At 40.3% G+C, this 15063-nt stretch overlaps 1 protein-coding gene across 1 annotated transcript; it reads right to left on the bottom strand.

Moving 5' to 3' along the window:
* Nucleotides 1-160: 160 nt before the first annotated feature.
* Nucleotides 161-9453, bottom strand: LOC119494210 (integral membrane protein 2A-like). Its single transcript, XM_037779935.1, has 6 exons — nt 9110-9453; nt 8322-8459; nt 6280-6465; nt 6069-6179; nt 4399-4543; nt 161-2104 (listed from the first exon to the last, which is right to left on the bottom strand). The coding sequence occupies exons 1-6, from the start codon at nt 9179-9181 to the stop codon at nt 2010-2012; spliced, it is 747 nt and encodes a 248-aa protein (XP_037635863.1). The 5' UTR covers nt 9182-9453; the 3' UTR covers nt 161-2009.
* Nucleotides 9454-15063: the final 5610 nt, after the last annotated feature.

Raw genomic sequence — 15063 nt, 5'->3', positions numbered from 1 at the left:
TTATGAAGGATGGACCTGCCATCAGTGCCGACATCTCTAAAAAGCATCAGGAAATACAGAATACATCTAAATTTTCCCTCTAGATTCACTTTCATGATGAGATAAGAACATGAAGAGGCCGTGTTGGAGCTTCTGTAATAACAAGCAAACAGACACAATATTCAGTAGGTAAAGAAACTTTATTCAACAATAAAGTGAATTCAGTTCATTAGCTGCACACAACATTGGTTTTTAACTAATCTTCTAGTATTGTTAAAAAGCTGAGACAGAAACACAGTTTTTACACGCACACTTCCTGTCTGATTGTCTTTCTGTGCAGGCATCGAGTGGGAAACCACTGAAAAGTTATTTGGCAAAAAGGCCATTTTTTTCATACTTTCAAGCTCTTCCTTAAAGCTGCAGTAGGTAACTTTTGAGCAAATATGATTAAAAAGTTATTTTTGTAAAATGGTCACTATATCCTGACAGTAGTGCATGAGACAGATAATGTGTGACAAAAAAAATCATGTTTCTCTGCCTCTTCCTAGTACTCATAATGCAAATTTCAACGTGCCTGAAAGAAAACAACCAATCAGAGCCGAGCAGTCTCTACAGCAGCTGTCAAACGCTGCTTGAGAAACTCGCAAACTCCGATCAAACGGTCAAACTAGGCAGCGCTGATCAAATATGAATCAATATTCTGTAACTGTAATGCCTATTTTTTGCCTCAAATGTTTTTAGAAACATATCTTCGTGTACTGTTTAGCTGTAAAATGAGAAAGTTGCCAGTGGGCGGTGATTGGTTTTGGCACGACTGTTTTCAACATGGTGGCTGGGTCAAAAACTGTTTTCCTTCTTGCAGATGCCATTAGGAGCACTAAAAGAGGAAGAGGAACATGTTTTTTTTCACAGATTACCTGTCTGATGCAGTACTGTCAGTATAAAGTGACAGTTTTATAAAAAATAACTTTTTGATCACATTTGCTCAAAGTTACCTACTGCAGCTTTAAGGGCGTTCAAGGACAATTGCTTTGTGCAAATTCATTGAAGGATTTTTACAAACATCTTGTTCCTGTGACAATTTTAAATAAATAGAGTTCTGCAAAAACGTGTAGCCACCTATAATAGTGAGCTATTTATTAAAGCTACCTCGGATTCATAAATAAGAATTTAAAAACAGAAAAAAAGTGTTTTTCAAATTTGGTGAAATTTCCCTTTAGCTCATCGACCGTCCTTTCAAGTTTATCGTCACAAATGAGGTTTCTACACAAACACGAGTCATATGGGGTGCTGGACTGCTCGCCGTCAGGTAGGACACCATTAATTACATAAAATCATTACACAGCAGGACAGCAGAGGCCTCTGGGAGCAGCGGGGCACTCTGGGAAATATCTACAAAAAGGGGTGAGTGAGAGCTCGGGGGGGCTCGAGCATCTCCGGTACCGTCCAGAGCAGACACGGACGGCCATGTTACATGTAACTGTACTGTACCATATGTTTCCTGGATGACTTGTGCTATGTCACACTATAACAAGGCTGCTCTAGAAAACCCATTGAGAGTGGGAACAGTAGGCCGACACACAGACAGGTCTGATATGAATGACTTCTCAGCATCACTAGGATATTCAGTAGAAGAAGGACTCTCGTCTGGACGTGAGTGTAATACAGTAACAACGATAAGATAATTCAGCAGGAAGCTACGGCAACAGAACAGAAACCAACGCAACAAATGAAACTTAGTATACTTATAGTAAGCAGGCTGACGCTGGTTATTAGTACAAGACTAACTAGTTAATACTTGAGCAAGAGAGCTATGACCTATACAGGTTCAGGGGGTTAGGCTATATAACGCTGGAACTTAAATTCACTTATCACATGGGGTTAAAGCGAGGGAGGCAAAAAAGTTAATAGTTTTATACAAAAGTAACTTTCTGCTGAAAGCTGTTCACTCCTTCGCCTACTCCCTCCTACTCTCTCTCTGTCACGATCACTCTCTCACTCGCTTCCTGATCTACGCTCGAGCCCTCCCATCAAGCCTTGCAGATCCGGGTCTCCGTCACAAACTTGTTCTCGAAGTGGTGGATGGTGAAACATTCGTCCGCGGAGCGCTTCTGGATGCCTCCACCTGATGGACACAAAGACACATAAACGTTAGTCCTAAATATTGAAGTGACTACATGTTTGATACGTTTTCCTTTTCAAGTCTAACTGATATTCAAATTATTTTTTGCTAAGAAATCGGTACGTATATGGAGGTGGGCATGGTTGGTATTCAGCTGCAGGAGAGAGGGAGGTGTGAGGAAGGCTCATGAGAACAGTGAGACCAGATGAGTTGATTGACACAGCTGGTGCTTATTGTCTAATCACACTCTCCCTTTAAGTGCAGCAGTGTGCTGGACCTCGGATGGCAGAGACACACACAGAGAGGAGCAGGCCACGTAGGCTGGTGGTGTTGTGGCCTTAAGAATGGAAAAAGAGTTGTGTTTGCACTAGAGCTGTCAAAATTAGCTCGATAATAACGTGCCGACGCAAATTAGTTTTAACGCCATTAATTTCTTGAACACATTAACGCAACTTACGATTTTTAGGGCTCAGTTTTAAAGCTAGAATGAAGATACTGGCATCATGTGAAACTACATAAAAACCTAAGGAATCAATTGGTTCCAACCATGTCCTACCGCATCAGGAAGGAGGTCAAATAACGCTCCAAACTTACGCTAAATTTTGGTGAGGAAAAACTGTCATGGCCATTTTCAAAGGGGTCCCTTGACCTCTGACCTCAAGATATGTGAATGAAAATGGGTTCTATGGGTACCCACGAGTCTCCCCTTTACAGACATGCCCACTTTATGATAATCACATGCAGTTTGGGGCAAGTCATAGTCAAGTCAGCACACTGACACACTGACAGCTGTTGTTGCCTGTTGGGCTGCAGTTTGTCATGTTTGCCACATATTTTTATGCTAAATGCAGTACCTGTGAGGGCTTCTGGACAATATTTCTCACTGTTTTGTGTTGTTAATTGATTTCCAATAATAGATATAAACATACATTTGCATAAAGCAAGCATATTTTCCCACTCCCATGATGATAAGAGTATTGAATACTTGACAAATCTCCCTTTAAGGTACATTTTAAACAGATAAAAAATGTGCGATTAATTTGTGATTAACTATGGACAATCGTGAGATTAATATTTGAATCGATTGAAAGCCCTAGCTGCTGAACCTCATGCGCCTGGGGACCAGGCAGCCTGAGGCGCATCGTACAAGTTGTAAATCTGTGTTAAAGAAGTGTGTGATCAGTCCTAAATTATTGGAGAACCTACGGTGGCAGCAGTCTCGCTACAATATGTTCTTAGCATTGACTTTGACTTGTGTACTTATCAGTCAAAACTGTAATGACAAAAAAATATGAATGTTAAAGAGGACCTATTATGCTCATTATCAGGTGCATACTTGTATTTTGGGTTTGTACTAGAACATGTTTACATGCTTTAATCTTAAAAAAAACGCTTTATTTTTCTTATACTGACTGTGCTGCAGCACCGCTTTTCACCCTCTGTCTGAAACGCTCTGTTGTCGAAAAGTTGTGATTAGTCAACCAAACCCTTCAGACTCAGCTCCAGCACTGCTCTAACTAGCTTTGTTTGAGGGCGTGCCAAACTAGTCTCTGGGCAGATATTATGCAAATATGTTACTTGGTGACATCACCACGTTACAGAAGAAAAGGCGGGACTTCAAGCAAGGTGTTGCAGGCAGTTCAGGAGTGTTTCTGTGGGGCAGAGTAACTCTCTTTGGCAATGACTTTGGAACTTTGCAGACCTTTTACATGCACAAAAAACTATATAAAACTGAAGGAAAGGGAAAAAGCACAAAAGCATAATATGTATCCTTTAACTTTTATTTACAGCCCCCATTTTTTTCCTAACTGACAATGTTGGTAGTGGTAATTTGATTAGTGCAATATCTGTATGGGCACTAAAAATAGTTTGTTTTATAAATTCAAAATCTAAATTAGCTACTTTTGTGGTGTTATGTAGAGAAAGCTGTACCTTAAAAAGTCAAACTAGATTCAAACACCCTGCTCCCTTTTAATTGGCTGAATCAATTTTAGTTGTGTTAATAATGGGTTTTATTTAGCTGTAACCTTGAAATGTCGCCTCACAGATGCGAGCTGACCGCTGCCATGGCAAAACAAAAGCCTGCCCAGAGGCTTGAAGCTTAGACACCATGTCCACAAAAATGGTTTTTTATCCTCTTTTGAACAATAGCAGCAGTATCATTACCACAGCTTATAATTCCTCCCACAAAAAGTGAGGAAGCATAAAATGAAGACAAATGCAGGTACTTTTAAATTCTGAATGAAGCTTAACAAACAAGACAAAATGTCAGTTTTAGCTGTACAGTACATCCAGACCTGGCAGGCTGGAGCGGCGTTGCATCCTGTACGTTTCCTTTCCATCACAAAGCCGGCGGATGTAGAAGCCCAGAGGCTTGATGTCATCGATACGCTCCGTCACCACCAGGTCTTCGTGCACCAAGTAGCTGCGGTAGGAGCCGGACTGGGACAAAAAGAAGGGATCGTGAAGAAATCATAAGACATCTTTAAACCACGTTTAGTCTTCGTGCAAATAGAAGCAGCCAAGTGTGAAACTAAGAGTGGGAAGGACTTTGTCTAATTAATGAATCATCGCCAAACTTCTGCATTTCATGAAACAGTTCCACATTGGATAATGAAATTCACTGATTGCACCACCACCCACCAAACACCAACTGCTGTACAACATGTCATGGTGGAGAACTCAGTGAAAATGATTTGTTCTCAGTGCCTACATACAGTCTGACTCTTGTCTAACTTGGTCTAGCTGACACTGTTCTTCCTTCGCAAAACTCAACTTTTTTATTTAAAAAATAAAAGATTGTTGTACTATTGTTATAAACAACACCAGTAGTATTTTTTTTAATTAATTTGTTTTCTGAAGAAATAACTGTCTATGATCAAAATGTGATGATTTCTAGCCATGCTAGCATCATGGCTATACGGATGGCAATGACTGACCCATTAACTTTTCATCCAGCACCATCATCAGGTCAAAATTTAATTAGTAAGCAAATACTTTGGTTAATAACTAAAAACTTAAAAACTAATATTTGAGTTTTTTTGTGTTTAATGCTAGTTAGCAAATGATAACATGCTAAAACAATAAACCAAAGAACATATATTGAACTGAAAAGAACTGAAAGTCAAGCACCCAGCAGCAAAGCTACGCTTCTACCATTTTGCACTGAAAGTGACTACCGGAGTGCCAGTAAAAAAAAAAAACACATTTAAAAGGAACAGTGTGTAGGGTTTAGGGGGATCTAATGGCAGAAATAGAATATTATTAATAAGTATGTTTTCTTTAGTGTATAATGACCTGAAAATAAGAGTTGTTTTGTTTTCGTTACCTTAGAATGAGAATGTTAATCTACATAGGGAGCTGGTCCTCCTCATGGAGCTGACCGCAATGTTTCTACAGTAGCCCAGAACGGACAAACCAAACACTGGCTCTAGGGCCATTCATGTTTTCACATTTTTCGTCGGCCACCGTAGTTCTCTTACGCGCTTGGCACGCGGTAGGAGTTTCAGTTGGTTTCAATCAGCAACCTCACCACTAGATGACACAAATCCTACACACTGCACCTTTAATACCTTCCACTACAGATTTAATTTAGTGGTCTACTGAAACCTTTTTTTCATATCACATATGTAACAACAATGAAAGAGGAAAAAAATATGTGAGTACTAAATTCTGGTGAAGATTACTCACACAGTGTTACTAATACAGAATGTCTGGGAAAGGGGAAGATGATATGTGCTGGAAATTTTTACTCTACAAATTACAGACATGACAGATTTGCACAGGATTAAAGCACCGACAATCTCTGGAATTATTATAAAGCCCTGGATTTCCCCAGGTAATATTTAGCCCTTAATATTAGAGCTTATGCGTGAGCTTGAGAGAGAGTGCTGTGCCAGTATAGTTTGTCTCTCTCTACCGGCAGCTGCATCCCGAGATCCGAGAACACGAGCTGATCACTACTCACCATCAGCTGTGAGAAGAGGTCGATGAGGTCCTGAGGGGGGAGCACCACCGAGGTGTTCAGAGGAATCACAAAGCAGGTCCTCAGAGTCAGGTCCAGATATGCCGTCAGCTTCTACTCACACACAAAAAGTAATCAGGAAATAAACCACATTAACAGGAGAGCGCCAGCATCTACAGTACTGTAACTGCTGTATTCACTGTGTGAGTGTTACCCTGTTGAAGTCATGGAGGATGTAAGCAGGGTCCCCAGGTCTGAAACGGGGAGGTGGGATGCTGATGACGGCCATGCTGTCAGAGATCTCCACCTCCTCCTCCACCCGTGGCAGGTAGTACGGCTGGTTCTCTCCTCCAGCTCCGCCTGACACGTCACTGAACTGCATCGCACCGTGATACAGCCTCTGGAGGACACACGCAAGCAACAAAATAAAACACGTTGATGCACACAAAGACAAAAATCCAGGCATATTTTTTTCATGACTTCGTGGTTAACAAATGTATCGTTAGTTTTGGGATTAAATGTTTTCATTTATTTCTTTTAATGCCCCCACATTCTGCATTATCTACTAGTGTTTCAACCATTGGAAAAAATCAGCGTGAACCAGCTGCACAGGAAGTACTTTGAGGTTGCCCATTGCAACATTTAGTCATTTCTGCATAGGAAAAAAAACAACACATGCCTCCAAGGTACGTTGTCAACACGTGGTGATGTGGTTCTTTGCTTATGCAACCACAAATGGTCTTACACTGTAGATCTACCCTGCCAGTGGTTTCTCTACAGTGCCTTCCTGTCTGCTCTGCAAACAAACTGTACCAGTCTTGCCTAAGCAATAACATACTGCAGCAGTACAGCTTGCTTATGAGTGGCAACAGATCAGAGTATCTACATCACAGAGGCAGGATTTGGTCTGAAAAGAAGCGCTGACGAAGCTTAAAGCTGCATTAAATGACTTTCGGCCACTAGGGGGCAGAAAATACCTTAAATATTCCACTGAATTTTGTACTTTCTTAAAAGATATCTGTAGTTTCTTTTGTTACTGTTTATGTTTTTGCAGGTGTGTTATATGCATATATTGTTTTATGACAAAAATCGATAAGCTTGCTAGATGTTCAAGTCAACCAACCCAATCTGTTGACTGTTATCTGGAGACCAAACCAAATAATGAGCTGACAGTGACTAGATAGATAGATAGATAGTAACTTTATTAATCCCGAGGGAAATTCAAGTAGAAGTGGCATAACCTTGTGGACCGTTGTGTCTATTCTCAATACAATTTGTAGAATCATTCAGGTAAGAGGAAGGTTAAGTCTTAAATATCACAGTTTGTAGGTGGGATGTATCTCCTAAACAAAGTTGAATTTCGTTTGAACTAAGAAGTGTGTGTGCATTCAGTTTAATGAGCCAGTTTAAGCTTTGCTTCATTTGCATAAGATAGGAAGCACCTGCGGGCGCAGATGTACTATATTGGATGTGAGACCCTCTCACTGACAACACAGCAACAAAAAGGTGAAGTCTGCACTTTCTCTGAAGACGAAAGTGAGCAAGCGTCAGCATTCCAGTTTCCCACCAAGGCGAGACTTTAATAACTCTTCTCAAACTCAAATGACACTTCCTTTGCACATCAGCTTACTAACGCAATTAATTTTTATTCAGGACAAAATTTTTTACTTTGCACACTTTGCGAACTTATATAGTATGTTATGGCACACTTTTCTAATGTATACAGTATTATAGTATGTTATTGTTATTCTGTGTTTATATTTTATATTGTAGTTGTAGTAGTCTCTTCTGCATTATATTCACTTTTTAACAGTCTCTTCTGCACTATATTCACTTTTTTAATAGTCGTGTATCACAGCTGTTACCCTGCACTATATTCAGTTTTAACAGTTTTCTTCATCTCCTTGTATTTTTATATCTGGTATATTTTTTTGTAGTTTGCACTACTAACTTTTTTACTGCCTTTTTACTAAAATGTTTTTGCACTATGGAAGTGTGATGCTGGAAACTTGAATTTCCCTTGGGATCAATAAAGTTACTATCTATCTATCTATCTATCTATCTAGTAGTCTGGTATATTTATAGTGTATTCTAATATATTATTTTTATTGTGTGTATACTATAGATATTTATCTCTAGTGTTGATATATATAGTTACTGTGTATTTACTGTTCCTGTACATTGCCTGGACAATCTATCTATCTATCTATCTATCTATCTATCTATCTACAAACAAAAGCAAACACACATATGTACCTTTGGGGTGAAATATCGATAGAGGCATGCTCCCCCAACGATGAGCCCACTGAGGATGAAGGCGATGCCCAGCAGGGTGAGCAGACAGCGACCTGTGGAGCCCTCGTTGCCCACTGGAGCAGAGGCCAGCTCAGGGTCCTACACACACACACGCACACGCACGCACACACACACACACACACACACACACACACACACACACACACACACACACACACACACACACACACACACACACACACACACACGTGTATACTGTCAGCAAAAATCATAATATTGTATATCATAATAATATCAACATTCAACACATACATTAAATGGTTCATATTTTGTTACACTTTGTTTAGCTCTTTTGTATACTGTGTTAGCTGATGCATCTTGGTTTTTTTTGCACTATCCCCTTTGCTGCTGTACACTGCACATTTCCCTACTGCGGGACTAATAAAGGAATATCTTATCTTATCTTATGCAGCTTTGCCTGTGCAGTCTATAATGCCATTGAGTGTTTGGCCTCTGCAGAACAGCTGTGTTGATGTTCAGCAGATGGGCGGTCCCTCTCTGTGTGCTGCTGCTGCATCATGTGCAATAAATATGGCTCTGTGTGCAATTTACAGAAAACACTGCAAACCTCTTAATATCAAGTGTGCAAAATGCAAGATAGCACATAATGAGCATATAAAACACACACACACAGATGGAGTGCATGGTCCCAGCGGCCAGTGCAGGCCCTCCATGCTACCAGGCTATAAGCAGACACCGGGCTGTCTCTCTGCAGCCCGTTAGCTCACCTTATCAGCGTCCGCCACCTCTTTGCCCAGCGCCTTCTGCGCCAGAGCCGAGTTAAAAGCTATCTTCACCATGCTGGAGCAGGACAGTCAGCTTGGGTTTCTTGTGCAAACAGAAGAAGAGGATGAGAGTAATAAGTGTGTCGGTGCTGGACTGCAGCAGCTCGGTTACTCGGTTCCTCTCAGCAGCAGCAGCAGCTCCTCCGCGTTGTGACGCACTTTGCAACCTCGGCTTTATCTAGAGCTTCCGGTGGCTGGAGGGGATTAAAGACGACATCCGCACCGGAAACTGGAGAAAAACTACTTAAACTTCAAGCTGCATAACATATATAAACATGAGACGTTTAGGATAATTTAGAAGACTGTTATTACTGGTTTGACAGCGACCACTGAAACCATTTATTACCTCATTTATTGCCTCCTCTTGGGAGTTCATGTGTGTGGTTTTGACGCCATCTAGCGGCTGCAGGTGGAAAGCACCCATATTTTTTTTTTATTTTATTTTATTTTATTTTATTTTATTTTATTTTATTTTATTTATTTTTTTTTTTTTTTATAGGCACTTTATTAATCCCCAAGGGGAAATTCAATTTTTACACTGTTATTTTACATAGAACATACACACAGGCCCGAAATACACACATGCACAAACAGGACCTATGTACATGCATTAATGGAGAGATGTATATAGGTGCATTAATTAACACATGCATTAATGGAGAGATGTATATAGGTGCATTAATTAACACATGCATTAATGGAGAGATGTCAGAGCGAGGGGGCTGACGCCTGACAGGCGCCCCGAGCAGTTGGGGGTTTGGTGCCTTGCTCACGGGCACCTCGGCAGTGCCCAAGAGGCAAACTGGCATCTCTCTAGCTACCAGTTCACACTCAGTACTTGGTCCAACACTTTTTATCGTGCTTTTAACAATTGAAACGTGCAAAACACAACTCTCCACATGAGAGGTCATGCAAAGTATAATAATAATAATTATACATTGGAGAAGAGTGTGCTTTACCGCCAGTCTTGCCACAGTAATAACAGTAATAATTGAATAAAATAAATGATATTAAAAATATTAACTAAAAAAATAAATACATAGAAAATAAAAATAAATAAATAAATAAATAATTCCTATTACCCTTGTCAGCAAACCAATTGGTGTATCTGCAGTGGGTCTGTCCAAATTCTGTTACTGTAATCAAGTGTGACTAAAGAGTAAGTGGGAAACTCGTAATGAAGATGGTGGTATACATATTTGTTAATGTTTCAGTTTCTGGGCTGGCTAAAGTAATTTATAAAAGTTAACCATATTTTGTAGAACTTACCCTCCTATCTTTTTAATGAGAACTTTATTTTCTCTAAATCTAAATGCGTCATGAAATCATTCATATTTTAGTGCAATGAAAATGCTCCCATCAGTCTTGTCTAGGGAACCTGTCTCTCACGGGACTCGCTGCCCGACGACCTATTCTAACCTTAACTATTTTAGGTCAATGCCTAACCTTAACTATTAGAGGTCAATGCCTAACCTTAACTATTAGAGGTCAGTGCCTAACCTTAACTATTAGAGGTCAATGCCTAACCTTAACTATTTGAGGTCAATGCATAACCTTAACTATTCGAGGTCAATGCCTATCCTTAAGTAGTCAAGGTCAATGCCTATCCTTAACTAGTCAAGGGCAATGCCTAACCTTAACTATTCAAGGTCAATGCCTATCCTTAACCATTAGAGGTCAATGCATAACCTTAACTATTCAAGGTCAATGCCAAACCTTAATCATTAGAGGTCAATGCATAACCTTAACTATTCGAGGACAATGCCTAACCTTAACTATTAGAGGTCAATGCCTAACCTTAACTATTAGAGGTCAATGCTTAACCTTAACTAGTCAAGGGCAATGCCTAACCTTAACTATTAGAGGTCAAAGCATAACCTTAACCACAGTTTGCTAGTTCCCTTCTAGACACTACCCTCCCGGTCAGGAAAAATCAGCTTCCATTCATTAGACTGAACCTAATACCACAAGACTTGAACTATTTACACTTTCAATTAAGCTTGTCTCCATTTACCTGCTATGTTCTGTGCAGCACATGACACAAAAATGACTAAATTTTGCACCGTAATGAAATGAAAATAATATTTGGAGTGCATAAAGTAGCCCATTCATCTCTGTGAATATTCCACTCTGTAAACTGACTCTGTAAATATATCCCCCTCCTAAAGGCTGGGCACTACCTGCCAGTGTGTCTGCCCACTCACACACACAGTACGCCGCCTTCACTGCACTGCGTGGAAACACAGGCCGGTGCCAAGGCTATACTGTATGTCTGACACATATCCTCAGTCCTCTGGTCTGTGGTGGTCCTGTGCTTCCTCTGCTTTCACTCTCCTTGGTTGTATGTACGAGTAAATAAACACTTACTGCTGTACCGGCGCTCTAATTCCACGCAACTCTGTGGCATCTCTCCAGCCCTCTGCACTGCAACTGTACCATATGCATCTCCCAGTCTCACAAACACACACACACACTCTGCAGCGAGGCTATGATATTTCCTCTGTTAAACAGACAGATTGGACCGGTAATCACCACTGAAAGGTACATAAACAGAGCAGCTGATTTCTGTACCTAACTCCCCCTCCATCCACCCCCCTAAACTTGACTCTCCCTGAAAAGCCTAAGTGGTCCTGAAGGCTTGTTTATGGGCTCGTCTTACGCTGTGTTTGATCTGAGAGTTTGCCCACACATGCATGCGTGGACACACACGCACACACACGCAGCGAGCGAGAGGGAGAGCCAGCATTAGCAGTAATAGCTGAGATGATAAACAAAAGACTTAGATTTAATCCTGAGGGCTTCTCGGCATCACACACAACAGAGGAAGAGGGGGGAAAAAGCAGAGGAGGGGAGCCAGGAGGAGATCTCGTTCCAGAGGGAAACGAGGGATGATTGGGGGGGGCGGCAGGTGGGGGTGACATGGAGTGATTCTGGGGGAGAGTAAAGTGATGACTGGGAAAAACAGGGAGAGGCAGAGCAATCTGCAGTGTCTGATGCTTGAGTGAGTTTTCCGAGGAGCTGATTAACGGCAGATTAAACTCGCCGTCCATCCAGTTTACATCTCAAACTTTCTAATAAGCCTGCTAGGTAGAATTTCTGTGCCTCTCAGACTGAAAACATACACAAATGGACACCCATGTTTTTGCACACATGCAGGCACACACAGAGGCAACAGGGCGTCATAATGGTGGATGGCAGGCGTGCATTATGGGAGTTTGGATGCCAGTGTTTCCCTGTGGTCTGGAGAAAGCGTCCAATAAAAGCAATGCACATGTAGACACAAACACACACACTCATTCGCCGCCTGCAATGTCAGCAAACTGAGAAAGTCTGCAGGGGCATTCATAGAGTGTGAGAAAAAGAAGCTCTCATGCATGACATCACCCGCACGAAAGCCAAAAAATATGAACACACACTTCATAGATTTGTCATCAATTTCAATACCAGACATGTAAAGCCGCAAGTGACAAATGACTTTGTCCCTTTCACTGCTCCCAACAGTATCGGCACACACACTCATATATAGCCCCCACAACTGCTATGGTAACAGCTGGCCACAGAGTTGCGTTGAACCAAAAAGTTAGACACTGCTCAGTGCTTCATAACGTCACTGACATGTCTTCATGTGGACCCACCATAATCACCATGTGCCTCGAGTGGGAGAACATTTAGTGGTCAAAGAGAGAGAGAACGATGGAGAAGAGTATGAGAGAAACAGAAGAGCAGATCTCATGGGTATACAGGCCTACATGTGGCGGAGAGCAGTGATGCTGCTTCAAAGCCCATTTCAGATTTCCCCTCCCAAAAAATCAGCGTGCATCACACTCTCATGATCCCTGCCCCGCCACACACATACTTTTGGCAATCGCATATGGCTTGGAGACAAGGGTGACAAATGAGTCTTTCCTGTGAGTATCAGCTTCTAAAGCTACCTTCGCTCTCCCATAGCACCGCCTGTCTGCCTGTCTTCATCCCCTCAGCTTGGCTCACCTCAGGGAAATGTAATAATTTCATGCTGAAGGAGCTCTGGTGGGGGTGTTGGGTAAATTTCGTGCTAGTTTTTAGCTAGCTGGTGTGCGTTACCAAAGAAATGTTTTATTAGTTTTGAGGGCAATGAGTGTGTTTTCTGTAAAGGTGAAACCACGGAGTATCTCTTTGTTTCATGCTCTCATACCCAGTTGTTCTGGAAACAATTCATGGAAGGGTTAAGAGGCAAATCCAAAGCAATGCCTATTGATCATAATAGTATTATTTCTGGTGTTTTATTTGAAGACAGAATATTTGACCTAATGATTAAGGTTGTACTAATTTTAATCCAATTCTTTATTCATAAGGAAAAATTCTCAAACAGCCCACCATCTTCATGTGCTATTATAATGAAACTCAACTCTATATTAAGTTCTTGAAATCAAAATATGCCAAAGATCTCTTTATATTATTTGAAAATGATCTCACCCCATAACTAATGATCGCTTAATCCCCCCCTTTTTTTACTAGGTTTTATTTATGCCATGCTTTTTTTAATTAATTATTTTTTTTTTAATTTTATTGTCTGTATAAATTGTTTATGTCTATTGTGATATCTGCTCAGTTTTGAGGCTGATAACTATGTTATTGTAATGATTTTGCAAATTCATTCATGTTGTGAATTAAAAAAAAGAAGAAAGAAATGAGGGTCGAAGTCCCGCCCTTTCCGGTGGACCACAATGGAATCTTATTTCGGAAAAAATATTCCAGCTTGTGTTGGTAACGTATATTGTATGAGGCGAGAGATGTAGTTCACTGAGCGGTTTCACACTAAACTAAATGATACTACAACAAACCTACGACGAACTGTGACTTTCTTGACTTGCAGAAATATGTTTTAAATTGACAAACATCATATGTGTGATTCATGGCGTAATTCAAACGGATTAAAAAAATATTTATCTCCCTCCGCTGACTACCTTTAATATCTTTCCCAAGGGGAGTGACCTTTGCCTCTCTTGGAGGCTGTCCAAGGAAAAGCAATCACCTATGTAAACAGAAAGTCACTATAATATTACAAGCTGTAGCACACCTTCCAAAAATGACAGTTTAGAGTTATATAAAGCTTAACAGGCGGTAGAAATATGTGCGTTGTTTATGCCAACCTTGCTGGCGTTATTTGCAAAATGTTATTGGCATAGCTTTTTCTAATTTCATGTTTCTTGTGTTATTTTGGTGAAAGGTAATTTAAAACATAACCAGTTTACATTATCATTAGGCAACCCTACATTTGATCAAGCACTGGTTTCTGTTTATCAACCACATTTCATGTTAGCTTATCTCTTTTACTCCTCGCTCTGAATGGGCCAATAGCAGCATGTTAGCAGGTTTAGCTGTTAGCTTGTAACCATTAGCCGACATATAGCTGCTGCTACTGGGTGTTAATAATTAGTAACAACCATGGAATGAAATTAGAACCTGCCACCTGCCAAATAACAGGGTAAATGTTGGTTCTGGCAGGTGAAACTTTCAGGTCACCTGCCACCATGGCAGAGAGTTTTTCCTTATATTAAGAAATATTATTTTTACAAAGCAATTCTAAAGCCTAAATTAAATATATGGTAGCACTTCATTTTACAGGTCCACAAATTTCATGGTAATTAGGTGATAATTAGCAAGTTACCTATTTGAAATTTCTTTGGAATTACTGCCAAATTACCCCAATATTTACCTCAAAATGTATTGAAAATTAATTTACTAAAAACATTATTTCATAATTATATTCCGCTATTTCCAAATAGCTGGTAATTTATTTAATACATTTCCAGGAAAAGAATACAAAGTTAATTGATAGGCTTTATTTCTGCTGGTAAATAGATGATAATAGTGTAGATGATAGTAGATGATAGTTTTGGTTTTGGAGGTAAATA

This window comes from Sebastes umbrosus, chromosome 9 (genome assembly GCF_015220745.1).
Source record: "Sebastes umbrosus isolate fSebUmb1 chromosome 9, fSebUmb1.pri, whole genome shotgun sequence".
Classification (NCBI taxonomy): domain Eukaryota; kingdom Metazoa; phylum Chordata; class Actinopteri; order Perciformes; family Sebastidae; genus Sebastes; species Sebastes umbrosus.
This window is presented reverse-complemented; position numbering and strand designations above follow the sequence as displayed.

Coding starts and splice junctions, on each gene's coding strand:
- LOC119494210 (XM_037779935.1), bottom strand. CDS start 9,181: ATGGTGAAGATAGCTTTTAACTCGGCTCTGGCGCAGAAGGCGCTGGGC. Junction 8,460..9,109: donor AGGTGGCGGACGCTGATAAG/GTGAGCTAACGG, acceptor GTGTGTGTGTAG/GACCCTGAGCTGGCCTCTGC. Junction 6,466..8,321: donor ATCGATATTTCACCCCAAAG/GTACATATGTGT, acceptor TGTGTCCTCCAG/AGGCTGTATCACGGTGCGAT.